The sequence below is a fragment of the Gopherus flavomarginatus genome, chromosome 1, assembly GCF_025201925.1.
Source record: "Gopherus flavomarginatus isolate rGopFla2 chromosome 1, rGopFla2.mat.asm, whole genome shotgun sequence".
Taxonomy (NCBI): Eukaryota; Metazoa; Chordata; order Testudines; family Testudinidae; genus Gopherus; species Gopherus flavomarginatus.
Genome location: NC_066617.1, coordinates 333,971,367 through 333,997,479, shown reverse-complemented (window position 1 = coordinate 333,997,479; position 26,113 = coordinate 333,971,367). Strand labels below are relative to the sequence as shown.

Genomic DNA, 26,113 nt, shown 5'->3' with positions numbered 1-26,113 from the left:
GAGGATAGGTCCATCAATGGCTATTAGCCAGGATGGGCAGGGATGGTGCCCCTAGACTCTGTTTACCAGAAACTGGAAATGGGTGACAGGGGATGGATCACTTGATGATTACCTGTTCTGTTCATGCCCTCTGAAGCACCTGGCATCAGACTCTGTCAGAAAACAGGATATTGGGCTAGGTGGCAGAGAAGCCATGTTTATAAGTTACTAGGGGGGGCAGTTGCTCAACCCCCCTACTCTGCCCCAGATCCCGCTTCCACACCATCCCCCTACGCCCCACCCTGACTCTTCCTGCCCACATCTCACCTCTTCCCACCCCTGCTCCACCCCATTCCACCCTCTCCCCGAGCATGCCCTGCCCTATCTCCTCCCCTTCTTCAAGCACCTCCTGCTTCCCGTTAAATAGCTGATCCACGGTGGGTGGGAGGCACTGGGGGGAGGGGCTGATCTGCAGGGTTGCTAGTGGGTTCTGAGCACCCACTATTTTTTTTTCTGTGGGTGTTCCAGCCCCAGAATACCCACGGAGTCAGCACCTATGCTAAATGGACCTTTGGTCTGACCCGGTATGGCTGTTCTTAGGTTCTAAAGGGTTATTTATCAATTATATTATCAAATATTATCAAATCATTATCAATCATAATAACAAAAGTAAATTGTAAAGTTTACTTCTACATCTGAACTTGAAGCACTCTGAAAACTTGCTTCTGCGCTCCCCCGCTTTTCGCCTCTCTTTCTTTCCTTTTAATAACCCCCCCCAGCATATTGCTAAGTCTAGAAGAAGCAGCACATTTCAATCTCCAGATGCAAACATATAACTGTAAGCCAGTTTGTATGTAATAAATGAATAACTGATGCATTCTGCAACACAAATACATGTAGAGGAGAACAGGAAACTCCAATCCATTGAATTCAAAGGCCATTGGAGGCCCAAGAGTTCACTTTGTTCCTTATTAACAGTTTTAATAATATTTTCCCCTAACTAGTACTGCAGAAAAACAACATCTGGGTCCAAGTGCACAGTTTAAGAAAACCAGCATCACACTCCAGCATCACAATTGATCTAAATGAAACATGAATTGAAAGTGCCCTAAATGTCACAGTTTGTTACTTTAGGTTATTTTAAATGTGTGGCTTTGTATTAAGATGATAAGCAAGCTGATACACACACAAGTTTTTTGTTTTATTTTTAAGGCAGTTCTATAGTGTATTAATATTTGCCTGTATTGCATACAAAAGCAAAGCATATTAATGGGAGCTAATCAAAAACAGATTTTATGTCCATTGGGAAATTCAGATATTTTGAAATTTGTTTACATCCTGGATCTGGACAAAAAGTTGAAATTTCATGAACAAAAACAAAACAAGAAAGTTTCTAATTGGAAATTCCCAATTTGAACATTCCTGAATCCAGAAGGTTTCAGTTTGTCAACCTACAGTCTGTGGCTGAGCTGCTGTTACATCATGGGAGCCATCGACAGGGAAAGGCCATGGGTGTATCATGGGAGACGTACAAGGGGACACAAGGAACTGGGAACTACAACTCCCATGGGGCTCCACGGTAGCTCAGGCACACACAGAGATTAATGTTGACCTGGCCTGAAATGTTTCATTTTGATCTTCCTAATGGCAAATTCTTCCAAAATAGCTATTTTCCCACAGAAAAATTTTATAAACCTCATTTCCAAGGGGAATAGGGTAAGTTCAAAAATTTTCAATCAGCTCCAATACTAATATTATTTTGGGGTACTCTGGAAGTGTCTTAATCACGAAACTTTATATGTAAAACGGGAATGTGAACATCTTGAGCTTATCTGAGAGAAGAATGACACTTTATAGAAGTAGCTACATAAATTTTGTCACTCACTTTCTGCATATTTCCATTAAAGCTTAAGCAGTACATTGCTTATCACAAACTTAAGCAGAGTCCCTATTCAGTAAGGCCAGAGCCGGCTCCCGGATTTTTGCCGCCCCAAGCAGCAGAGAAAAACACAAACAAAAGCCGCAATCATGATTGGTGGCAGCTCTACCCGCCGCTTTCTTCTTCGGTGACAATTCGGCAGCCAGTCCTTCCTCCGAGAGGGACTGAGGGACCCGCCCCTAATTGCCGCTGAAGAGCCCGACATGCCGCCCCTCCCCCTTGGCCACCCCAGGCACCTGCTTGCTGAGCTGATGCCTGCAGCCGGCCCCGAGCAAGGCACTAAGCAAGTGCCTACTGTAAGTTTGCAAGTTTCCCCACTAAAGTCAATGGGATCAGTCACATGCTAACAGTTAGGAACATGCTTAGGTACACTTCTGAATCAGAGTTTATCTAGAGCCCTGTTTCAGTGATATGACCCATAACAGGTCCTTTTCTTTTTGGAGGCTTGAATCATTTCCCACGGAAGCAATGGAAAGGCTCCCATTGACTTTAGTTAGAGTTGGATCAGGTCTTTAATCCAGTATTGCGAACTCCAAGCGTTCATGAATCATGGGGCAGGGGGAGGATTTTAAAATCAAGTTTTAAACGGTGGGTTTTTTTATGTGCCTCGTGGTTTGAGTCTTTAGGGTTCAGTTTTTCAAGATTTTTCCATAACCATAAAGGCTCGAAACTTTTGCATGGTGTTGTTTTGTTTTTTAAATGAAAGCTGAGATTCTCATTATCACATGACTCCAGGACCTATGGCTCTAAGAAAGAAACAATATGAAAGTCGCGATAAAAATCACAGGAGTTGGCAGCAGTTAATCCTTTGGTTTGGGAATTTTTGTTTACATTTTTTCCTCCCTGCAGCGATGTGGGACTAACCCCTATGGCATTGTCTCTGGGAATTAGCTTGTCCAGCCTCCGGAGCGCCCTCTGCAGCCCAGGGTCTCACTGCCGCTTGGCCCCCGTGTCCTTCCCAGACATGGTGCCCTGTTATCTGGGGTGCTGCCCCCTGGCCATACACCCCTCAGTCTCTCCACGTCTCCCCACTCAGGGGAACCCCCACCCACTACCCCCACCTCACCTCAGTCATAGGTACTGCCAGTCACCAACTCACCCCTGTGCCCTGGGGCAGACTGCAGTATAAGCCACTCATCATAGGCAAGGTTGGGTCTGAACCTGCTGCCTCTACCTACTGTTGGGCTGCCCCTTTGCAACCCCAGTACTTGCCTTAGGCCCTCTGCTAGGCCCACAGCCTGGAGGTTTTCCAGGCTGGAGCTCCCCAGCTCCTCTAGCCTTCCCCAGTCCTGCTCCACTCCCAGTACCCTGCTTGACTCCCTAGCAACCAGGACCTTCGTGTCTCTACCAGCAGAGAGACTGAGGGCTTCTGGCTCTCAGCCTCTTATAGGGACCAGCTGGGCCTGACTGGGGTCTGGCCCCAGCTGTTACTGCCTTCCCCAGTCAGCCCAGGCTTTGTTTCACAGCCTCAGCCCTTTCTCAGGACTGGCTTTAACCCTTCCAGGGCTGGAGCAGGCAACCACCCTGCTACAGTCCCCTTCTCATTGTTCTGTAAAATGTCTCTTCTTTCCCATGTTGTTCAATACATATGATGTCTCTTGGACAAATCACTCTAAACCCAGGAATGCAGCATCACAGGTCGGCAACTGTGTTTTTCCTGTCCCTTGAATCCTGCAAAATTCCATTTCTGCCTTGGAGGAGTGCTTGAACGATACTGCCAGCTCTCTCACCCTTAACCCTGAGGAGACAGAAACTGCTATTGGAGAGGGATGATCCATATGAGGGGGTTTGCTCCTCTTCTGTGTCTCTCTTACTGATGGGAAAAATTCAGGAGAATCTTGGGGTCACTTTTGACCATGCCCTTTCCATGTCCAGACATGCAGTGAAAGAGGTGTTTCTTCAGTAGTGCAGGTCACACCCTTATTTATCCTGTGACAACTCTGTTTCAACAACCATTGCCCTGAAGACCTAAGAGGTTAAATTAGTGTAATTCTCTCAGACTGGCTCTCTCCGGAGCTTCTCCACCACTTCCAGCTCAGAATACAGCCACACATTTGCTCACTGGTTTGAGCAAACAATGATCTTACACCCACCAATTATTCACATTAGCTGCTCGTAAAGTGACAGACTGACTTTAACCTGCCACTGCTGTTTCAAAAGCCCTTATTGTGCAGGCCCCAGGTACAGCAGAAATCTCATCCCTGAGCCCACTTCTAATTGTTATCTCTGCATTTCAGGGATCACACCTTCCCTTGTGGTGGGCTCTGGAATGTGGAATTTGTTTACTCAACATCAATCTCTGCCAATTCTTCCTCACTTAAAGGCCTGAAATCTTCCCAGTTTCCCACAAAGGTATTTCTTAGTGTGACCTCACCTAGCACCAAGGTTACCTTTCTTGCTCATCTTCATTTTTGCCCTTTCTTCCTGCAACAGTATCCCTACGTTTGATGTGTTAACAATATTGTGTACTGTTTCCGTTTTCCACAGATTTCCTCCCCCACCACACCTCAGCACTTGGCTGGGGCTGGTTTACAAATACAATTATTAAGATTTGATTACATCGGTAACGCACACACATTTTGGGCATACCTAAACTCCCACGGCAACTGGGATTGCAGTTTGACTGAATATTATTTATGATTGGTATCCCCGCAGCACCTAAGAGCCCCAGTCCTGGACCAGGATCCCAGTCTGCTAAGCACCATACAAAGAATAAAGACAATCCCTGCCCATTACAATATTCTTCTTCACAGCCTGTCCTAAGCAGTTGGGTATCAATGCTGCTGTAGTAAAGAGCTGCCACATTCCAGAGTTGGCTACGTCTCAGTGCCAAGTGAAGCAGTTCCTGTACAGGAACATGACTGAAAAATATTTTGGAATGAAATGCACTACGGGCCTGCACCACTGAAGTCAAATGGGAGCAGAATCTAACACTGATATTAATGTGAGGTGTTAACCATCACCAAACATGCACAGGTTGTATTTTATCTAAGAAAGAAAGAGTGAAAATACAGCACATAGTTGCAAACTGAAATACAAGTTTAACACGTTAATTAACATCATCGGCCTTTATTCCCCTCCTCCTCACACCTTGATTTCGATAAAACACTGAATACTGATCTTCCCAGGGAAGAGGGAATAATAAAGGCTTTCTGGCAATTTACATTTATTAAATCTCTATTTTTGTCTTCATCTAGTCACAGATTGGCTCATCCACTATCTTTCTGATTAATACCTTAGGAACAGACTGTCCAAGACGCTGGGAACACAATGTACTTGCCTAGAGCCAAGTGACATGTATTACTAGATAACACATACAATCTAAGTTATCTAGGAATACTTAGCATTTGGCCAGGACGCTTCAAAGATAACATGTCAGAATAATTTACTGTGATTCAGAAAAAGGAGCAGTGTTTCCACAAAACATGAAACTTTGATTCTATTTAATGGAAGGAAAAAAAACCCTAGGAAATTCCTTAAATCTAGATTTTTTTCTGATGGATCTTCAAATATAAATCTAAAAATCCAAATGAGGATTATTTTCTAATCTATTTCCTTCTGAGGTCTACTGAAGTGTTCTTTTTATAAGCCTTCTAAAAATACTATTTAAAAATTTAAGACAATCTTTGCTCCTAGCCCATCAAAATTACCCTGTGCTACTCAGTGTGTTTCGTTTCTGACAATTTCACTTGAACATGCAGGAGTCTATTTGAAAATTGTCAAGTAGATACAAAAATGAAACTGTTTCTAAAATCTCCTGAAATTATATCAGTGTGTTACAGCTAACCAGAATTCTGCCTTCTTCTCCTGGGAGAAGGAGTCAGCTTCATTTAGAAGTATAACCATTAGGCGGGTATTTTTCAAAAAGCACTCAGTGTTGGCCTAACTCCACACCTGTTGTAATCAATGGGAGTTTCACAATTGACCCTCAATGCTCTGATGAAACTGATAATTAGAAAAAAGGAAATAGATGGCCCATGATGCCAGCCTCCGTTGTTACACTTTCAAACCAGCACCTTCATGCTTTCTCCTATCCTGTCCCTCCTTCTTGAGAGGAGCTCCCTGAAATATATGCAAAGCTACCTCACTATTCTCCTTCAGATCCCTTCTTCAACTCTCCTCTGCTGTGATGCTTAAAAAATTCTTGATAATGGTTAGGCTGCTGGACAGGGCCAGCTCCAGGCATCAGCTTACCAAGCAGGTGCTTGGGGCGGCAAATCCGAAGCGGGGCGGCACTTTCAGGTATTCAGCGGCAATTTGGTGGAGGGTCCCTCACTCCCGCTTGGAGCTAAGGACTTTCCGCTGAATTGCCGCAGATCGCGATCGTGACTTTTGGGGGTGGAGGGGCTGCTTGGGGCAGCAAAACCCCTGGAGCCGGTCCTGCTGCTGGAGCACTGAGACCGCTGCCTGTCATGCTGACCAATATTGCCTCATTGTGTCCTTGTACTCTCCTGTCAGTCTGTCTGTATCCATCTGCTGTCTCTTATCTTATACTCAGATTGGGAGTTCTTCTAGGGTGGGGATGGTCTTTGGTTCTTTGTTTGTACAACCTAGCCTAGCACAATGGCTCCTGCTCCATGACCTCGATGCTACATTAATACAAAAAATAATAATAATAATAAATAATAATAATAATAATAATACAGACTTAAGTTCCAGACCTACCATGTGCTCCAAGTGGGAGCAGGTGTCACTTCACAAGAGCTCAATGAAGGCTCAGAAACCTGATAGCTATACTAACATCTAATGCCTCTTATCCCTCCAAACAATTTTCCTGTCTGAAAGAATGAGTTGGCTTGAGACAAGTCTCAAATACTCCATACAAAAGAGTTTTGAGATTCATAGATTTCAGGGCCAAAAGGGATCACAATGACCATCTAGTATGACCTCACAGATAACACAGACCATCAGATTTCACCCTGTAATTCCCTCTTCAAACCCATAAATTCTGCTGGATCTCTAGAACATATCATTCAGAAAGTCATGCAATCTTGACTGAACGACAATGATACCCAGTAGTAAACAAGATGATTTCAAATGCACACCATTCTCAGGGTCAAATATAATTGGTTTATGTCAACATTGCACTTCATGTTGGCTTTGAAGCAGCTTTTGCTTGCCCCTTGTCCGCTGGCCTGCTTTGGAAGTCAACTGTCTGGCATTCGAAGAACATGATCAGTCCAATAGAGTTGGTGGTATATGATCATAGCTTCAATGCTGGAGGTTTTGACTTGGGACAGAATACTGATGTGCATTGGTCATCCCGCTTGATTCAAAAGATCTTGCGGAGGCACTGTTGATGGCATCGTTCAAGAATATCGAGGTGTCTACTGGACATGACCCAGGTTTCAGCACCATACAAGAATGCAGGGATAACAATGGGCTAGTACATGAAAAGCTTAGTTTGATTCTTGATATCAATCTTTGAAGACACATTTTCTCAAGCGTCCGAAAGCTGCACTGGTACATAAGCGGCAGTATTGAATTTCCTCATTGATGTCAGCTTTCTATGACAGATAGCTGCTGAGGTAAAGGAATTGATCAACATTCTCCAGAGTCTCTCTATTGATCTGAATTATAGGAGCAGGATGCCAATGATTCAGAGGCTGTTGGTGGAGTACTTTGGTTTTCCTGGTATTGAATGCAAGATTGAGTTGGTTGTAGGCCTCAGAGAAAATGTCGACTATTTCTGGAAGATCTTCTAGGTGAGCACACAGGGCACAGTTGTCTGCATATTGGAGTTCAATGACTGATTTGTGATAATCTTTGCCTTGGATCAGCGGCGACTGAGGTTGAAGAGCTTGCTGTCCCTTTTGTTTTGAATGTCAAGTCCAGAGGGGAGCTTATCAGCAATGAGAAGGAAGATGATAGCAAGGAAGATGGGGGAAAAAAAGGGTTGAAGCAAGAGGCAGCCTTGCTTGATTCCTGTCTCAACTAGGAAGAGGTCCATTTTGGAGCCGTTGCTGACCACCATCACAGACATATTGTTCTAGAGGAGTCAGAGGACAGCAACAATTTTTGGTGGGCATTCAAATTTAAGGAGAACTCTCCACAGATTCTCACAACTGATAAGAGTCAAATGTTTTTTGTGAGGTCAGTGAAGCTCATGTACAGAGGTTGATGTTGTCTGCAGCACTTTTCCTAAAGTTTATGGGTGGTGAAGATCATGTTGGTGGTACCTTGAGATAGTCTGAATCAGCATTGCAATTCTGGGAGGATTTCCTCGGTAATATGACGCAGTCAGTTGAGGAGAATTCTGGCAAGAATTTTTCTGGCAGTGGACAACAGGACAATTCCTCAATAGTTTCCACAATCCAACCGGTCTTCTTTCTTGCAGATGATCATGATCATGGCAACCCTAAGATTGGCTGGGATTTCTTCTGAATTCCAAATCTTGAACATTAGGGCATGAAGCTGGCGATCCAGTTCTTCTCCTCCTTCTTTGAAGATTTTGGCGGGAATTCCATCAGGTCCAGATACCTTACTGTTCTTCATCTACTTGATGACTTCCTTTACCTCAATGAGTGTTGGTGGGGTTCTAAGGTCATCCTTGACTTAATCCCTCAACATCCCCTCAAAGATGCTTTTGTCAATGTTGGAGTCATGATTCAGGAGGTCTTCGAAGAATTCCTTCCATCATTCATTGATCAATTGTCCCTGAGGAGGGTGGCTCCATCCCTGGATCTAAGGGGGGTTAGCTCTTGGGTGCTGGGTCCACAGAGGGCTTTAGTGGTGTTGAAGAATCAGTGCATATCATGGGTGTTAGCAAGTTTGGGATCTCTTTCGCTTTGTTCTCCCACCACTTGTTCTTCATTTCATGGGTTTTCCTTTGAACTTCAGCTTTGAGTTGATGGTGAATGTATGGCTTCTGCTTGGAACTGATGTCATTTTGCCAAGCACAAAAGGCTTTGTGCTTACAGTTGATCAGATCTTGGATTTTCTGATCATTCTCATCAAACCAATGTTGATGCTTCCTGGCTGAGAAGCCCAGTGTTCTCTCACATGCAGCACAGACAGCTGATCTGAGTGCTTTCCAGTAATCTTCAGGGCTCTCCATCTCAGTTTTGGTATTCATCAGTTTCTCAGGGAGGCACTGCAAGAAAAGGTCACATTTAGTTGGGTCCTTGAGACTCTCAACATTGATCTTCTGTCTGGTTGATTTCTTCCACATTTATTGTTTTGATGCAAGTTTGATGGAAGTAATGGAGCAGATGGGGTGATGGTCCATCCAACAATTGTTGGCACCTGTCATCACTTTGGTGATGTAAACGTCTTCACAATCACGGACATTGACATAGTTGATAAGATGCCAATACTTAGACCCTGGGTGTTCTCATGATGTCTTGTACTTGTTCTTTTGGCAGAACATGGTGTTCATGATAATTAGGTTGTGCTCTGTGCATTTTGTCAGTAGAAGAATTCTGTTAGAATCGGTCTTACCCACTCCTTCCTTCATGATCATGCCATTCCAGAGCTCCAAGTCATGTCCAACTCTTGCATTAAAATCTTCAAGGAGTATGAGTGTGTCCTCTTTCGGGACGGTGGAGCGAATATGGTCAAGGTTGGCATAGAATCCTTCTTTGGTTTCCTCATCAGCATCAAGAGTTGTCACTGTATGTTGCATGCTGGTTCTTGGCAAGTTAAAGGCAGAGGGTCATGAGTCATTCATTGATGCTAATTGATAATTCTGCAAGTTGGTTGACAATTTTGTTTTGGATGGCAAAACCAACGCCCTGGATTCATCGTTCATCATCACCTGTTTTTTTCCAGAACAAAGTATAACTACCACATTGTTCCTTGAGCTGTCCTTCTGTATGTCAAGTCTCACTCAGTGCAGCATTGTTGATGTCACGTCTCCTGAGTTCTCTGGCCACGATTGCTGCTCCTCACTCTGTCCGGTTATTTTTTGGTGTTAATCTGGAAGCTCACTTTTCCACTTTGGGTGACCCTGCCCAGAATGCGAGACTCCAAGCGACACTGCTCTCAGGATCCTGGGAACAGTCAAGCCACTCCACATCAAGGTCATGATCCACTGTGGCAGTCTTTCCAATAGATTTCTAATGTAAAACCTACTCAAAGTACTTCAAATACAGCCATCTAATTACGTGAAACAGTGCTAGCATGATCATCCAGTGTTACTTTGTGAAGACAGACAGGCTGGGTTGTATGGAGAAGAAAACTAAAAATAGGAGGGAATATTTTCATCCTTTGGAGGCAATAGGCCATATTCTACTATTATTCTGGTGTAAATCCAGAGTAATTCCATTGGTATCAATGGGATTACACCAGTGTAAATCTAGAGCAACAGCCACACAGCCCTAGATCACAGCACTATAACAACCATCTTATAAAACATTCGGACTCTTCTATACACCAAATTTCTGCCAATTGCATGATATGTAATTCACTGAAAGCTAAAACAGCCACCTCAAGACATCAGAATGGTTTCTTTGAGAAAAAAAATACTGTGAATAACTTTTACATTGCCTGAAGGCAAGTTTGCCCTACACTTGCATTTTATTAAGTTGTGCCACATGTAGTCTGAGGACACCAGAGATATATAAATTACTATTGAAATATGACCAGACTCATGTTTCTATGTATTTCCTGGTCTTATAAAACCTTTGCACTTGCTCATTAATTTCAACAAATATTGAGGTGAACCAGCTGTTGAGGTGAGACGATTCATATAAAATACCTCACAGATGTATGCCAACTTTGCATGGGATCTTATTATCTACAAGTGATTAATCAACCATTAACCAGTCGGTGTATTGGAGTAGTGACATTGGGGATCACTGCCAGAAGGAGAATAATGGATTCTGCTTACAACAAAAGGGAACTAAGTGCTAAAATAACTTAGAGAGAAAATTTGGAGATTAGAAAACAGTCGTTTTGTTGTTCTTTAGCTCTCTTAAAAAGAGAACACACTTCACAAGGGTTAAACATTTACACAACAAGCAGAGCAGGAAGTTCAAATGCATCCAGTTTATTGATGAAGAGGAATGCATTTTGTGCAACAGAAGAGGAAAGCTGAACAGGCTAAATGAAAATACCAGATGATCCAAAGGGTTACCTTGTAGAATAAGCCTGCTTCTATTATAGGGAAGGAAAGTTCTGTCATTGAACTCAACAGAGCAGGTCCTAAAATTTTAGCACTCTCTGTTATTAGAAATGGCTCCTAATGACTGACTTTTGGGGGGATCATTATAAATGAGACCCATACTATTGGAAAAGTACATTCTCTGAGGACAGTGGGATACAACACTTAGCTCTTTTATATAGTTCTCTACATATTGAAAGCACCATACAGACATTAACTAAGCTGAGCCCTTGTTTATTCCTTCCAAGGAGATGATACTGAGCTACTGCAGATACAGCTGACCCTAGACAGGGGACCATTGCAGGGATGAACAGATGTTGAGCTAGATGCCAACAAGTCGAGGAAAACTCTGAAGACTAAGTATTATGGGAGCCTGTCCCTTTGTGTCCAATCACACCCTCTAGCTGTCACCACTCACAGTATATATGAAGATGCACACCCATCTCTGCTTTGAGAAATTCAATTGTGTGAAAAAGTGTTATTGTGAAATCAGAAATTTTAAGACAGTTGCAAAGATGGTGAGGAAACAGTAAACAACAGATAATAAAAATGAGTTACCGTAGAGTCTGAGACATAACTAATTCCTTAATGAGGCAGGTAAGTAACCTGGAAACTGAAGGAAAGCAATTAAGTGACTTGCTCATGGTCACAGAGGAAGTGTCAGAGCCAGGGCTAGAACCCATGAGTTCCTAGCTCCCAATCCCATGCTGAACCATTAGACTGCACAAAGTAGCATAAACACCATTTAAAGATTTTTTTCTATGTTTCTCCTTTTGATTCAAAGACAATAAAAAGACCTGTAGCAGCTTCTAGTACTTTCAATTTACTTTCCTTTGGTTTTTTTTGCAACTCTGATATTTTCTCAGAATTCTTTTCAGATTTTTCAAGTGCTGTGGAATTCCACTGGATGATAAATATGGATCCAGGTATTAAGTAGATCAAACAGCAAAATTTCCAAGGCCCACACATTAATTCCCTAAATTCCACACCACAGTGTGGGAGATAGTGATTCTTTACATAGTTGTGCTTTCATTTTCCTTAATTATGCTTCTCAGTAAGGTTCTCCATGTAGTCTGACGTAATAACATTCTACTTGACTGTTCACTATTTCATAAACATTGGTACTTTGCAGGTTTAAAGTCTACTGAATTGTTAGTAAGATGCCAACATAGCACAAGAGGTGAGTTATGTACAGTAATGTATCATAGAAACTTAGCTCATACAGCAACTGGTATTGAATTATACTTAGTGCTGCCCAGGGGCACAGGGTTGGGGGGAACGAAAGAGGGAACCATTCACCCTCCCCTCGCTGCCCATTCCATCACCAGAGCAGGCAACCATGATTTGGGGTTGACTAATGCTGCCTGACGGGCTGAGGAGCTCAAATAAGGCAGGCCTGGGTGCGGCTGGAGAGCAGCTATGCTTGCCTCCTTGACATATCAGCCAGCATTAGGACAGCTGTGCTAGACAGCAGCACTGAAAATGCCTTTTAAAAGATGTAGCAAGAGCCACCTCTCCATGCACTTCACACCGCACCTCTGGATGCATTATGCCTTCCAGTAGATATTATGCCAATGTAGCTAGCAGTGAAGGACACCTCCTGCCACTCCTCAATATGGCACTGCCTGAAGACATAATTTAGCCAGGTTTGGATAACTGCTTGTCAAAAACATCTCAAGATTTGGGCTCAGGAACAGGAAAAAGCACAACCAGCAAAATACATCAACTCACCTGGTGATAGTTCTGGACTTATTAAGTGCTTTGCTGAGGACCAGAGATGGTGCAGACTGACGTCTTTGAGCTAGACTCTTCATCTTCTGATTGGAAAGAAACAAAAGGAACCAGAGGTGAGATTTTAAACACTAACTGAATGTATACAGACATTCTTCTCCTGTTTCCAATAATCTAACTGGAGTGCTCTCTCTAAAAACTGATAACACTAAGTGTCAGCATTAACTATTTAATTGCTGATTATTGGATAGAATGGGAAAGCAAATGGCTGTGAAACTCACAAAAGGCAGGGAAGAAATTGGGGATTACTGCAGGGAAGGAATAATTGAGGGGAGACACAGACAAGGAAGACAGAGAAAGACAAAGGATGAGGAAGAAAGTGGAAGGAGTGAAAAATAGCAGTAGTTCTAGAGAGCAGTGTATTTTTCTATTGAGTGAAGCTGAGTATTACAATAAAGTGCAAAACAAATAAGATTATTCTTCTCCAACAAGGTGATTTTCAAAAGCACCCAAAGGATTTATGAGTACATATTACATTGATTTTCAAACAGACCACTGTTCTAACCACTACCATTCCCCTCAAACAGGCAGGAGAAAAAAAAACCCTAGATTTCCTGACCTCTCCTGATGTCTTAGTAATTAGCTGGCAAAGCATGTGTGACATCCCCCTCTAATGGCTAGCCCTCAGAAAAGATAAGTTACTTTTTTAGCTCAACTAACAGAGGTCTGTGCTGGTGATCCAAAGGGCTGGAGGGTTCCAACTCTGCTGATTTGCAACCAGGATCCACCCCAACTCTGGTAGTCATGGTAGAATTTGTTTTTTCCAGTTTTTTTTTAAATTAGTGCATTTAATTCACCTAGTGAAGAAGCATTCTTAAATGCAGATTCTATAGCTTAAAAAAAATCACTAACTTGTCTAACATGGCACATTGCGCAGCAAAACTCACGTGTTCCACATTTTGGTCATTTGTCACACACTTGGATTGCCTGTGTCATGCACTGAAGGTTGAGAGATGTGCCTCTAATCTATAGCTTCTAAGACATGTGTCTGTCCTTACAAGCTTTGGTATAAAAATACGCAACACTAGAATTTTCATTTAACATTGTTCCAGATCTCAGGATTGGTGACCATGGAGAACAAACAAAAATAAAACTCTAAAGATTCATCCCATGACTCTTTTCAGCCAATCGTGATCCAGGATTTTCTTCCTTTATGCTAATAACCACCACCGAATACTATTAAACATTTTAGAAGACTATTGATTCTTCTGACAATTTGTACTCTTAATATAGCACAGAACTTGTTAAGGCAGGTTCATATTACATTCTTCACTGAGAGGAAAAACTATGCAATGCTCCATTGTATCCTTTCCTCAGCCAAACAGGGAGACATTGATCAGTAATCACAGCAGTGCATTTGTTGCTTTGATGATTTTTGACACTTGCTTTTTGATTCATGCAATACGTGCCTGTTTGGTTATAATATATTTGTCTGGTAACAGACTTTGCTCTTATTAAGGCTCTGTTATACAGCAGTGGTTGAATTTCCATGATAAGTTTGATTTCTGGTCCAACTCTAAAATCTACCAAAAATCCTATCCATTTTGATAATTTAGGCCCGGGACCAAGTTAGAATCCTTTTTTCTGATTTGCAGTTATGCAGGTACAGGTTTAATAGACTGACATGCTAAAAAAGATTTCCAGTGCTTTTTTGCCACTTTATAGCAGAAAACAAAGAGAAAATACCTTCTTTGCTGAATTCTTTTAGCTGAGAACAAGTGTAAAGGATCAAACACTGCCTGATTACAACCAAATCTCATAGACTTTAAGGCCAGAAGGGACCATCATGATCATCTAGTCTGACCTCCTGCAGAACACAGGTCAGAGATTTTACCCAGTAATTTCCAAAGACTAAGTACTGTGTCTTTATAGGCATTTTCAGTCTTGCCAACTTCCAGTTTTACCATGTGTCTCATGACATTTGGTGGTTTTCTTAAAGCTCCAGCTCCTGGAGTCATGGGATTGAATGGGAGTCTCAGCAAAGATTTTTAAAAGATTTTGGACCCAGTGGGAGAGAAGAAAAGTTAGAAAATGTGACCCCACAAAGGCCTAAAGAAACAGAAGACAAAGTGAACAAAAAGATTAGTATTTTTTAAAATCTCATGGTTTTCAGGGGGCTGACTCATGATTTTTTAATCTTTGAGGTTCAACAGGACCCTGATCTTGACTGGGAGCCTCCACCAAGGGCTACTGTGACATAGAATAATAATAAATGAGTTTCAGATTCCAGCAAGTTCAGAATAGAACTCAAATCACTGCTGTAGACATAAGCTTTCAAGTCTCTAGCCTTGCAGAGAGAGGCCTCCAAACATAAATAGATCGCGAAAGAGGCTTGCCATAGGAAAGAGGAGAATTTCCCAACCAAGACTGAAGTTACTCAGGCCATCTGTCTGTAAATGAAAACACTTCAAAAGTAGTGCTCAACACAGCTATAAAGTTCTTCTAATTTTTATTTATTTAGACAGATTCCTAGTTTAAAAAGAACAGAGAGTGGGAAACAATTACAATTAAGTTAATTTAATTCATCTATTCTGTGGGGGAATGAGACAGCTTCCTGGTCTAGCGAACTGCACCCAAGATGTCTGTTATCTCTAGCTTCCCTACCCGTGTTTCATATGCATGTACACACCCTGAGGTCTCGTGCTGGCAGCACTTAGGAGACCTAAGAGGATCTGTATGGCAATGAAGAGCAAACAGAGGGCAAGGGATTAGTGGGAGGAGTGGCAACAGACACAGAGCCAGCATTTCTCCATATACAAATCCCATATGTCCATATCATGAAATTCTAACATTTTTTTAAATAAAGGAAAGTAGTATGGTAACATATCCTCACTGGCAGAAGCATGCAGATAGGAAACATTATAAAATCAGTATCCCATGAATAAGGCTATGATTCAATCATGGGTATTTTTAGTAAAACTCATGGACCGGTCACAGGCAATAAACAAAAATTCATAGCCTGTGACCAGTCCATGAGTTGTACTATACATACCCCTGACTAAATGTTTTGGGGGGGTGGGAGGAGGATCGCTGCTGGGTGGGGGTGAATCGGGGGCTGTTGCTGGGGGGGTGGGCAGCGGCACCAGCTGCTGGGGGCTGCCAAGCCAACTGCAACTGCTCTGGCCACCCCGGGACCGCTGCCGGCAGCCGCTGACAGTCGCTGCTTTGGCTGCCCTGGGACTGCTGCTGGGGGCCACCAAGCAGCGGTTGCTCAGGAAATGGGGCCAGCTGCCCGGGACCTCCCAAGCAGCAGCCGAAGAGGCTGTCCCCAGGACCACATGAGCAGCTGGCCCCAGAGCCAGCTGCTTGGGCAGCCCTGAGGTCAGCCACACTGGCTGCTGCAGAAGTCACGGAGGTCGCGAAAAGTCATGGAATCCGTGACTTCTGCAACCTCGTGATGGATACAGAGTCCTAGATGCACATTTTTAGTACTCTGCATGCAAAGATGGTAGGCTGGCATCTGCAAGGGACAGAGTTAAGGTACATATGTCACTGTACATTTACATACTTTCATGGTGTGGGTTTCTTCTGCATTTTACCTTATGGCTATGTTTCTTGGGTTTCTATTTTTTTAAAACTCAAACCACAGAAATGAACCTGTAATCTTAATTTCACCTTAAAGTTTTCTGTTGGGGTTATAATACCATATTAAAGTGTTATCTATCACTGCAAAGAAACTGTACAAACAATGCCAGATCCTCACCTGGTATAAATTAGCATAGCTCCATAGATTTCAACTGAGTTATGCTAATTTATAGGTTCCGGCCCAAATCGTTTAACAAATTAGGTCTTGTAATCTTATTGATGGAAAGATGAGCAGTAAAACTGCCAGCCTTTACTCTGAGTATCAACCTCATCATCTGCTCCAGAGAAGTCTATTCCCAAATGCCAGCATTAAACTAATTTTGGCTAGTAGTTTAAGTAGACAGTCACTTTATATTGCGTTGCTCAATTATGGCATTAATCTCCATTCTGTGAAAAGCTAATGTACAACAGATCTTGAGTGAAGCTTTTTTTAAATTAAAAAAAAAAACCAAACACACACCACAAAAACAAACTTTACTGAAAATATAGCACTTTCTTATGATTTCTGCATAGTATTTCATTATATTAGGCCTGGAAAGAGATCCGCAGAGCATTTGTTAAGTGGAGAACACACAAAAGAATTCATTGCACATGCGATTTCTTTTGTGGGGGGAAAAAACTAAGCACTGTACCACTTACATCTGGTATCTTATAATTTTTATGTGCATCTACAGAGGCAAAATAGGTGTCATTCTTTTCCAGGTTAGTGCAATGAACAGATATCCTTTTTCTCCTTTGATAGCTCTACCATTCTGATTTACGTAGTATTTTTACATACCACCCTCCAGTCTCATGTAATGCTGATACTATTAAACTATTTCAGGCCTTGATTCTCAGCTTGTTCTACATAGACAGAGCCCTAGCCCACAATGTGCAACTAAGTTTTGATTTACTTCTTTTGATTTACTCCTTTTTCATCATAGCATAACGTTTTTTGTCATGCTCAAATAATCTAAGTTCACTCAATACCATATTTAGATTAGTACATGAACCTTGTTGTTTACTAAAGAAATCAAAGATCTGGTCCAGTTCCCATTTAAATCAATGACAAAGTTAGAGCAGAATCAAGTTCACAGAATGTATGTGTGTTCACAGAATGAATATTGCTGATGTATCCCAGTAACATACAATGCAAGAATGTCAGATGTTTTTTGAACAGTAAGACACTTGCTTTTTGAGGAGAGGATGGGAATAAAAGGGCTTGCAAGCTTGATAACGAAATATGGAACCTTTGGTCTCTAAGCCAATGGTTTGAATCCAGAAGAAAAATCAATACCATTTGAGGATGATTCAGTGATCTATGTGAAATGGACGAAGATCTCAATCTATTCCTAGCTGATAGGTGACCACAACACAAACACCACCTCTGTAAAAGGCAGACACCCTTATTGGCTCACTCACTGGAATCAAAAGGATTGTATGTGTCTGGAAACTGAATTAACTTCTCCATCTCTAAATATGGGTGAGGACTGAAGCACAGTGCCTAGCTACTGCAACCTTCACTCACACTATCACTGCTAGACCTGTTCTGCAAGCAGAGGATTTTGCTCTTTTGGGTGGTAAATCTGGACCCTTCAATAGGGTGACCAGATGACCTGCTTTTATAGGGACAGTCTTGCTATTTGGGGCTCTCTCTTATATAAGCTCCTATTACTCCCCAACTCCGTCCTGATTTTTCACTCCTGCTGTCTGGTCACCCTACCCTCCAACTTTTAATGAAAAGAAGCCTGCTTTAATCAAAACTTACACTATAAAATCTTTAAGTCAATAAGAACAGTTAATGATTTCATCTGTACAAACTCTGCCCTCTTGATGTTTGAAGTAACAAAAAAAATATCTGGGCATACACACCTTATGGTTTAATTATATCATACTTAATTCATGTTTACAGACTTTTAAGGAAGCCTGTACCAAGGTTTCCAAATAATTGTTTTTACTAAAACTAAAAAAAAGCCCCCAAATATTCCTCACTGTCCAATAGTTTATCTTGCAAGATCGACTTGTGCATCAGCGCTTTGAGTACATTTCACAGCTAGATTGCACAGGTATCACATTGCACTGCGACCCCCTTCCAACAACAAAAATTACTACACGACCTCAGGAGGTGGGACTGAGCTCGCCTGAGCCTTTCCGCCCCAGGTGGGGGTGGGAGAAATGGGGCAAAGCCAAAACCCAAGGGCTTCAGCCCCAGGCAGTGGGCCTGTAACCTGAGCCCCGCTGCCCAGGGCTGAAGCAATTGGGCTTGGGCTTCAGCTTTGGCCCTGGGCAGTTGGGCTCAGGCTTTGGTCCCAGGCCCCAGCAAGTGTAAGCCAGCCCTGGTGACCCCATTAAAACCCATAGTTTGAGAACCACTGCCCTAGGCTATTTATAGCTTAGTAGGTAATAAGCCCTTTATGTTGTTTATTTCTGTTTTCTGCATGCCTTAATTTAATATTTTTCAAAGTCATACAGTACACATTGAATATAAATTAAATTAAACCTTGAGAAGTTCACTATTTCTTCAGTAGGACAACAGGGCTGTTTATAACTTTCTACCCCATTCTTGACCCCTTTTAAACAGAATGATTCTGATTGCTTCATGAGTTCTGCTGTTATTAGGCTTAGCCTGTAGCGATTGCGTGTTTGTGTGCTCCATAAATTTACAGAATGTAAAATGTCCTTCTCAGGGTTCATGTACCATAAAGATAGATCAAGTGAATATTTACCAAACTACTGAGTTACTGTTTACACTGGCAACATACTTTTACTTATTTACTTACAATGACTTTCCCCAAAATAATGTCCCTTTAAGAGGGCTAACTAAAGAAAAAACAATTACAGAGGCATGAAAAGAAAGAGACATCAACACAAGAGGATGATCGGGGTGGCAGAGTGCACAGTAACAGACAGACTAAAAGGAAAGTTGCGGTAGAGAAACAGAAGATCAGCAAGAGAAATTATGAACAAGGAAAGATGTGCTATCAGCAGTCATACTACTACACTAGAAGAAACACTCTTATGGCTTTAATTTAAATCCGGCAGGGAGATCTCACCTATTATGTTGTTTCAAATGTTGGTGGGAAGGAGGAATACTAACAAAAGAATTGGAGCAAGAGGTTGTAGGGAAAACGAATGCTAAATCTGCAAGTCCTATTGCCAGCAGTGCTTCAACACTTCCTAGCTATCCTCCCCTTCTACTTTATTCCAGTTATTCCGCTACCGGGCAAGTGCATGCATATACAAACACAGCAAGAGGGGAATTAGCACTTGGTACAGTTGTGTCTGTGCTCCTGTAGTGCAGGACTTTCCCAGTGACAGTTTAAAACTGACAAACCTCATATAGTTCTTGTAAAGTGGCTACTGGGGAAGTATTGATGCAGCAGAAATCCCATTTGGGGAACTAACAAAATGCAGGTGGGTGGGAAAGCTGTGAATCCCATCATTTTACATTCATCTGAAAGCCTAGTTTCTTCCCATCATTTGAAAGACTACGGGGAGCTCTCTCACATACCCAAACTTCAATTTAATCTCTGGCAGGATTTTCTGGAAGGCTGGAAGGGTTTTAGGAGTTACGATAGGCACTCACTAAGCATGTGTCTCATGTCACCTTTCTTAGGTGCCTGACATGTTTGCTCACTGTGCTGAGTGCATTCACTTCCCTGATGTACTGACATAGATGGAGCAGGTCACAGCTAGATTCCAAGGTATATCTGCCTTCCGTTACATGTTTCAGGCTACAGAATGTAAATATGCAACACCTGTCTCCAGGTGAAGAAGAAGAAACAAAGGAGTCATAAGTACTACCACAGCATAAATGAGAGCTTACCTGTGAGTACAGATTGTACACAAGAATCTGCTAGACACATGCATGAGAAGCAGACAAAGGATTCTAATAGCCTTAAACTAATACAAAAAAGGAAATTCAGGTTCAGACTGCTCTGCTTCCTTAACTCATTCCCCTTGTACCTAGATACTGCAAGCAACTCAGAGTCAAAACAAGATGTGACATATGCAATTCCTAGGTACTGGGGACTACAGTTTTTACTGAGGACTGCTACTACCTTGGAGTGAAAAAACAAGGCCAGGAAACTCAGGAACTGGGACATCATTTTATTCTCCAGACATATAACGTTCTACTTTTCCCATGGATGGCCACCCTCAAAAAAGAATCATTAATCCTGGACCCTTGACAAAAGCAACATTGCTGGGCACTGAGGTACAGTACTACGTTATCATAAATCAATACATGCCATATAACTGGCTCATTCCTAAACAGCAAGTGCATTAATGATTTAGTTAATCTTAACTACATGCTATTTTCAGTCCTCATTTGACTTAAAATTGCTCATATCACCTTAAACTTATGCAGTAATTTTCCATTACAGGAATAACAGTGTACTGTGAGAAGTGTCCCTAGGCAGCCCAGATTCCAGTTATCATTAGCAGTAATATTATTATAGTACCACCCAAAGGCCCCAAAATCTGACCCTCTTGTGCTAGGCATGACACAATTTTATGGGAAGATATAAACCGTGCCCCAAAGAGCTTACACTCCAAAATAAATAAATGAATATAAGGGCATGGGAAAGGGATACAACATACAAGCAATGTAATCAGGGTGTTGGCAGGTATATAGAGAAAACAATAAAATGTATTTGCCTATTTTTACAGGGGGATGAAGAGGCAGAGAAAGGGAGAAGTTATACTTGCCCCTGCTTATTCTAATATTGCTCCCTAGTTTTTTAACTATATCCACCAAGTACAAGTTTCTGCATCACCTGAATTCTTCCTTCCTTAGCATAGTAAGCAACAGCCATACATGTGATCACAACAATTGCATCAATTTAACTATATTGGTTTTGAAACAAATATCCTCAAACTAGCACAAAAACTAGCATGTGTAGACTAGCCCCCAAAAGTCAGGTCCTCAGCTGCTGTAAATTGGCATAGCTCCTCTGACGTCAATAATACCAATTTACACCAGCTTAGAAACTGTTTTAGGATTTTTCATAAGCATAACAATAATACTCTGCACTTCTATATCAAATGTAGAAGTGCAAAGTATTTCAAATGTCTCGAACACAGATTGACGGTGCCTCACAAAGTCTCCGATGTAGGTAACTACTTATATCCATTTTTCATCTAGAGAAGATAAAGCATGCAAAACTTTTTGCTATTTGCTCAAAGTCACACACTAGTAGATGGTAAAGCTGGGTGCAACACATAGGCAGCTTCCACCTTCCAGCCCTGTGGTTCAACAGAGATCACACACTCCTATTTGCTTTGACAACTACATGCAAACTAGTAACTTAAGATAAAACAGAGTTCTGAGAAACACAGAAGAGTAACTATTTCTGCTAAGTAAGCTTAATTCAGACTCTGAGTCTTATCTCATGATAAGAAGAATGAGTAATTTAGTGGCTACTGATAGTCTCTCTTATTTCGAGAGGGTTCATGTCAGGAGGTTAAAGCCATTTTTGCATCTTTAATCTTAAATATCATATTTGCATTAATCTCTCTCAATTTGCATTAGCACTGTTTTGATCTTTGAGATTGTCACCAGTCTCTATACTGATCTATTACCAACTTGCTCTCCCGTATAATTTCATACGTAATCATCACACAAGGGAATTTATCTCCCACTGTAACAAGAAGGATTCCATCCATTCTTCTGTTATATGCACACTGTAAGATAATTACCATAGGTATATAGGTACTTACAGAGTATCCATCACTGTAGTATCTAAGCAGTAATGATGCCTCATTTGAGATTCCATTCCATGCAAAACTAGGGGCAGGCCTTGACCTCTGTTGAACTAGTATAGAAAGATCATAGGCAGTCTCTTCCTCACTCATGAAGCAGCAGGACAGGTTTCCAGTGCAGTACTTAAAGAGCACTAAGGACATGGACCTATAAAAGTCACCACACCATCAACTCAAAGGCCAATATATGCAGAGTCGAGAGTGTGACCAACCTTACCCCCACCTAGCATGCAACATGCCATCTGCAGCATTTACAAGCCAGAGGCACAAGCTGCTTCTTTTCAAACATCCATATCCCACTTTGTGTGCCTCCAGTAGATGGAATCCTGACATGGCTGTCAGGATCTGTGGGAAATGGGCATGCTAACCAGCATCCTTACCCCCTCTCAACACTGGCTAGAGGCTGAGCAGAATTTGGGCGGCAAAGTTCCTTAGCCTGTAACCTCTTTGGAGCAAGGGCTGTCCTTGAGTGTTTGGAAAGGGTCACCATTAACAACAATGCACTCTTTATTACTTTGTATTATTTACATCCAAAGTTCTGCATTACACATAGGAGGCTGTAGTAAAATACTTTGAATCTCACAGCATTTGAAGCTTCCTATCATTCTATTGTTCTTGTTCCCCCTTCATTTCAGAGGGCATTTCGACTTTCACAGGTTGCAAGCTATAACATGCACAGAGATTACATTCAGAAAATGGGGAAGAAACAATAGAAAAAAACCTACCCTGAGGGGCCACATTTTAGATCACAGTATTTAGAGATGGAAAGTGTCTATTAGATCAACAACCCGAACAGCCAGGGCAGGATATAGTTCCAGTTTAAGGGAGTGTAGTAGATATCCCGTAATGGTACCTGTCAGATATTTCACTGGTACTACATTTGATTGTAGCCAAAAACATTCTCGGCGATTGTTTTATCTATAAAAACAACAAGGAGTCCAGTGGCACCTTAAAGACTAACAGATTTATTTGGGCATAAGCTTTTGTGGGTAAAAAACCCCCCTTTGTCAGATGCATGGAGTGAAAGTTACAGACGCAGGCGTTATTACGCTGACACATGAAGAGAATGGAGTTCCCTCATGAGTGAAGAGCATTTGTGAGGGTAACTCCCTTCTCTTCTTCATGTGTCAGCGTAATAACGCCTGCATCTGTAACTCTCACTCCATGCATCTGACAAAGGGGGTTTTTTTACCCACAAAAGCTTATGCCCAAATAAATCTGTTAGTCTTTTAAGGTGCCACCGGACTCCTTGCTTGTTTTTTTGGATACAGACTAACACAGCTACCCCCTGATACTTTTTTATCTATACATTTTCACTTGCTGCCACTGAACTGGGTCAGAGCAGTGGCTGGTTACAGTACTGCAGCATGCACTTTCAGTCTGGTCGCATTCACTGTCAGATAGACAGAAAATACAAACACTTTTTATTGCCCCTACAACTGAGATGTAACATACAAGCTTTCTGGCCATAAGGATTGTTTCTTCAGATGGAGCAGCATTATGGAGAGACTAAGATTTGTAGCTGCCTTGCAGCTCTGCACTGCTCTTGTGGCCAATAAAGTTCCATGCCTAAGCACAAGATTGCTAAAGGACACGCTTGTATTCAAAGAAGTTTCACTCCCTTCCTAACTTGATATAATTAGGGCTGGAAAGATTTATGAAGGGCATTCCCAACCCAGCCAAGCATTATAATCCCAAGAACCAATCTGGCAGTACTGTGTGTAATTCTCTAAGGAAAAGGTATTTTTTGCATGAATTCAATGACATTTTAATGCAAACTCTGTAAGCAAGAAGAGATTCCTATCCAAACTCCATGCATCTGATGAAGTGGGTTTTAGCCCACCAAAGCTATTGCCCAAATAAATATGTTAATCTTTAAGGTGCCGCAAGGACTCCTCGTTGTTTTTGCTGATACAGACTAACAGGGCTACCACTCTGAAACCTGGGTTCTCTCAAATGGAAAAATAATGCACAATATGCTGAGCTAAAATGAAAAAGGAGATCCTATTTTACATTGTGGTGAGAATATGGCAGAGACAATTTAATTGGCTCTATATTACAATGTAAACTTAGCATCCAACATAATCAAGCAAGGAAACAAACTCTAGCTTTAAGAAGAGATTTTGAAGATGGCTTTGGACATCGAGCTATGTTCAATTTTCCTATAACTAATGGAACACTATTGGAGCTTATTCTCTTCCCAGGACACCCCTTTCTTGTTTCTTTCAATTTAAAAGCACGTAAGGCAACGTCCAGAGTCGTCCTCCGCTGGTCCCGGCTGGACAACGCGCAGACAAGGAGCAAAGTAATTACAGAACAAGGACCTATTCCAAGCCAATCCGGCGTCGATCTAGTAAGTAACAATCACCTTTAACCGCATCTCGCTCAATCACCACCCAACATACACGGACATCTCTGGTTTGTGCCACTATCACTCACGTTCATGTCAACAGCTCCTTTGAAACAAACCCCGTGGCTTTTCCCTTAGACACAGCACGGATCATTATGGCAAATTACCAGAGAAAACAGCTAACGGCAATCATCACTATCGCAGGCAGACACAGCACAGGGAAACACCCCGTGCCGAGGGTGACAAATACCCCTGGGATTCAAACAAACAGTGTCAGCCGCTTGCCCTAAGTAACACATTCTGGGGACGCAGCGTGTGGCAGGTTGGATTTCGTGGGTCTTCTTGGCGATTACTTTAAATAAATGGCTCGTTCAGCCGGGGACAGAGCGGACCCGGCAAACCACAGCCTTATACCAAGCGGCCAGCGCCAACCCGAGGGGGAGTCCGGGGACATCCTGCAAAGACAGGGCCAGGGACGGGGCTGCCATGGGAGAGGGAGGGGCGTTAACGCGATGGGGCGCGGGGCGCATCGTCCCCGAATAGGGGCACAGGAGAAGAGATGGGGAAGCGGGACTTCCTCCTCCGCACTGATGCCCGGGAATGGAGGGGGGGGGTAAATAAGGGCCCTCTCGCGCCCTGCCCGCTCGGGAGTTTCAGGATTATGGGGGTATCCTCGGGGCTCTCCGCTACCGGGGTGCATCTGGGGGGATGCGGGGCTCGGGGCTCTCCGCTACCGGGGTGCATCTGGGGGGATGCGGGGCTCTCCGCTACCGGGGTGCATCTGGGGGGATGCGGGGCTCGGGGCTCTCCGCTACCGGGGTGCATCCGGGGGGACGCGGGGCTTTCCGCTACCCAGGTGTATGGGGGGGGGGGGATGAGGAGCTCGAGGCTTTCCACTACCCGGCTGCACCTAGGTGTATGAGAGGTTCGGGGCTCTCCGCGACCCGGGTGCATTTGGGGGGACTCGGGGCTCTCCGCGACCCAGGTGCATGGGGGGATTGAGGGGCTCGCTCTCTCTCTCACCTTCTTGCCCTCGGAGGCTCTGGACTCTCCGCTCACAGAGGACGAGCGCCCCTGCCCGACGTGATCCTGTTGCGGGGACATCGCTTCCATCAAGCTCCCTTCCCCGAGCGGCTCGAACTCCCGCTGAAGTCACAGGCTCATCCCGGCGGCGGCTGCACCACGGACAGTGAGGCTGCCTGCGAGCGAGCGGGACCAGAACGCGTCGGACACCCGCTCCGCTAACCCCGCCCCCAGCAGACCAGCACCGCTGCCCCGCCCACTCAGCCAGATGGCTCCGCCCACACACCGCTCGGGAGCGCCTTGCCTGTCCTCCCACGCGGAGGGCCGCGGCTTGGCTGTGGTTACTGCGCATGCTCAGCGCGCCGGCTGCTCAGTGGCAGGCCGCGGGGGGGCAGTGGAGCTGCAGCGGCAGGTGTCCCCGCCGCCGGGCTCGCGCTGCCTGGACGCGCACGCGCCGGGCCCTGCGCGTTCCCTGGGGGCCGAGCCGAGCATTGCAGCGCGTGGCTGTGTGAACGGGCGCGGCTCCGTGCGCAGGGGAGGCCGAAGTTGGCGCTGTAGCTCTAGAGTCACGAATCAGAGCGAGGCCGTTAGTGACTGTGCA

General features: G+C 43.3%; 1 protein-coding gene across 3 annotated transcripts in view; it reads right to left on the bottom strand.

Annotated features, from left to right (window-relative positions):
• ARHGAP20 (Rho GTPase activating protein 20) overlaps window positions 1-25,735 on the bottom strand; it is a 103,834-nt gene extending 78,099 nt beyond the window's left edge. For 2 of the 3 annotated variants that reach the window (XM_050927748.1, XM_050927764.1), the window contains exons 1-2: window positions 25,513-25,735; window positions 12,753-12,838 (exon numbers count right to left, since the gene is read on the bottom strand). In XM_050927748.1, the coding sequence (XP_050783705.1) occupies window positions 12,753-12,838; window positions 25,513-25,602 (176 nt within the window). In that variant the 5' untranslated portion in view covers window positions 25,603-25,735. Of the gene's footprint in view, window positions 1-12,752; window positions 12,839-25,512 lie in introns of those variants that run through there. The other variant, XM_050927757.1, reaches the window with a different exon arrangement.
• Between the last annotated feature and the right edge of the window lie 378 nt (window positions 25,736-26,113).